This window comes from Puntigrus tetrazona, chromosome 8 (assembly GCF_018831695.1).
Source record: "Puntigrus tetrazona isolate hp1 chromosome 8, ASM1883169v1, whole genome shotgun sequence".
NCBI classification, from domain to species: Eukaryota; Metazoa; Chordata; class Actinopteri; order Cypriniformes; family Cyprinidae; genus Puntigrus; species Puntigrus tetrazona.
Genome location: NC_056706.1, coordinates 800,001 through 802,500, shown reverse-complemented (window position 1 = coordinate 802,500; position 2,500 = coordinate 800,001). Strand labels below are relative to the sequence as shown.

The 2,500-nt window shown below is 29.3% G+C and overlaps 1 protein-coding gene across 3 annotated transcripts in view; it reads right to left on the bottom strand.

Moving 5' to 3' along the window:
* Window positions 1–755: 755 nt before the first annotated feature.
* The window catches only part of LOC122350088 (interleukin-6 receptor subunit beta), a 12,565-nt gene continuing 10,820 nt past the window's right edge, over window positions 756–2,500 (bottom strand). For 2 of the 3 annotated variants that reach the window (XM_043246285.1, XM_043246287.1), the window contains exons 15-17: window positions 2,015–2,099; window positions 1,859–1,940; window positions 756–1,167 (exon numbers count right to left, since the gene is read on the bottom strand). In XM_043246285.1, the coding sequence (XP_043102220.1) occupies window positions 940–1,167; window positions 1,859–1,940; window positions 2,015–2,099 (395 nt within the window). In that variant the 3' untranslated portion in view covers window positions 756–939. The remainder of the gene's footprint in view (window positions 1,168–1,858; window positions 1,941–2,014; window positions 2,100–2,500) is intronic. The other variant, XM_043246286.1, reaches the window with a different exon arrangement.

Below are 2,500 nucleotides of genomic sequence, written 5' to 3'. Positions count from 1 at the left end.
ATATACAAAAAAAACAAATATTTTTTTCCCAATTCCAATATAAAAATATTTAATTGAATAATCTGTTTCATTATTCCTTTGAATTTATAACTTCATGAAACCCACATATTTATATCTAAACAACACGTGTGACTTTGCTGAGTTTTCAAACGAAATACATTCATTTCACAATTAAAAAAAACATTTTTTTCATGCTGCAGTGATTCATACATATTCATGTTTATCAACAAAATTCAGTCCTGAAGTGTGTAAAATATGGGAAAATATTAAATACATTTTACAAAGGCTTTCTGACCATTTCACAGATACTTCTACAAAAAATATTATTCGTGGTTGCTCCACACACACCTGGGTTAAAAATAACCGGAATAGTTTTTTAGAATATATTAATATTTAATTAATGCCTATACCTTGTTAAAGATACAATTGCTGTATTGAAAATAATTGTAAGTGATTCTGAAACAAAGTGTAATTTGTGGTCTTAACATATTTGAAAAGTTGAATTAAACTTTGCATTATTTATATATATATATATATATATATATATATATATATATATATATATATATATATATATATATATATAAAAAAATATATATATATATTTTTATACATTTATATATATTTTTTTATATATATATATATATATATATATATATATATATATATATATAATATAATTTTTTATATATATATATATATATATATATATATATATATATATATATATATATATATATATATATACACACACACATAGTATATCTATATATCAGTATATCTGTTGTCTGTTGTTGTTTAATAATACAAAAAATAATTCAAATCGTGATTGTTTTTGCTTAAACCCTTTGGCAGATTTCTTTAAAGAAAACAAGACACAAGATCTTACTTCATTTGACCTGTACAGTGAGCTGATGTTTAGAGTGAGAGTGATTCAGATCAGTGCAGGTTCCCCGTCTGAACGTAAGCGGAGCTGTCTGGTAATAACGGTACGTCTACATACTCGGGCGGAGCGGAGGGAGTCCCGGCGCTCTCCTCCTCGTTCCACAGAGCTGTATCTTCAGAGATCTCCGGCTCGGACTCCACCTGAATGACGCTCTTCTCCATCTGCTGGTCGGTCAGGAACGAAGCGTCCAGCTTCAGCACGCACGTCTTACCACTGCCCTGCTTTCATTCACAAACTCAGAGTCAGACACGCTCTTAAAAATAAAGATCTGGTTCCACAAAGAACCGTTCAGTCAAAGGTTCTTCAACCTTCTGCTGCTCCTCTTTTCAGAGTCGCCAACCCCAATTATTTTATAGAATATATTAACATTTCAGAGTCACACAAATGATACTTTTTGCTCCCAAGTAAAATGGTAAAAAAATTAGTTAAATATTTTTTATTTTGTATTTTGAGGTAACTATCAAGCCACAAATTATTTAGAATATTTTTCATATAATATATATTTAATATTATTAATATAACTCATATATATGATATAATTGTGATCATTTTATACCTATTGAAAATAATAAATAATAAATGGTAAAATAATAATAATAATATATATATATATATATATATATATATATATATATATATATATATATATATATATATACACACATTAGATATAATAAGAAAAATGAAAAAGATGTTTAATAAGAAAAAAACATCCATGGTTTAGCTTACTGATTCCTATATAGCTTTATATAAATATTTTTTTTTTTTTTCTAATAGCTGACTCTCAGACAGATATTGTCCGATCAAAGCAGACATCAGTGGAGAGGTGATTCATTCATCTAAATTTGAAGAAATGTGCCCTAGAGACTGGTGTTGAGCTCTGTGTGTTCTCTTGAGGTCTGCAGGACTGACCTGAAGTCGTGGGTTGAGAAGCCAGCGTCCGATCAGACTGTACCTGGGATTGGAGATGAAGGGGAAGAAGTATCCCCTGCACCTGTGTGTAAATGATGGCTTATTAATGCGGGCAAATCCAGACGACCGCCGTCTTTCCATGAATACAGTGCTTACAGGGTCCTTGATAAAACAGAGAAGAGCCCGAGCGAGATCAGCAGGAGAACCGAGGGAATGACAAACCTCATCGTCTCATCACCATCTGGAAGAACAGCAACAGCGTTTCAGTCGTTTTGTCATTTTTATGTGCATTAGCATCTGTCCAGAATAAAACAGAGATAATCTCTGAAAGGTCACAGCTTCAGTGCCGTATATCACTTGTTCTTGATCACTACAGAGAACCAACACACAATACACTAGAACATAACAATTACATTTAGCACTGAATAATTTGTATTTTTTATGATTACGTATTATCATTACTATATTATACCGTATTATTATTATTATTTGGTTCATTTATTGTTTTATATACTTATTTAACTTTTTACTTTGTTGTAAACAAATAAAATATTAATTTTATTGTTTTTTATTTTATTGTTTCATTTATTCAATAATTTTAAATTTTTTGTATTAATTCCAAAACGTCCCATATTTATTTAT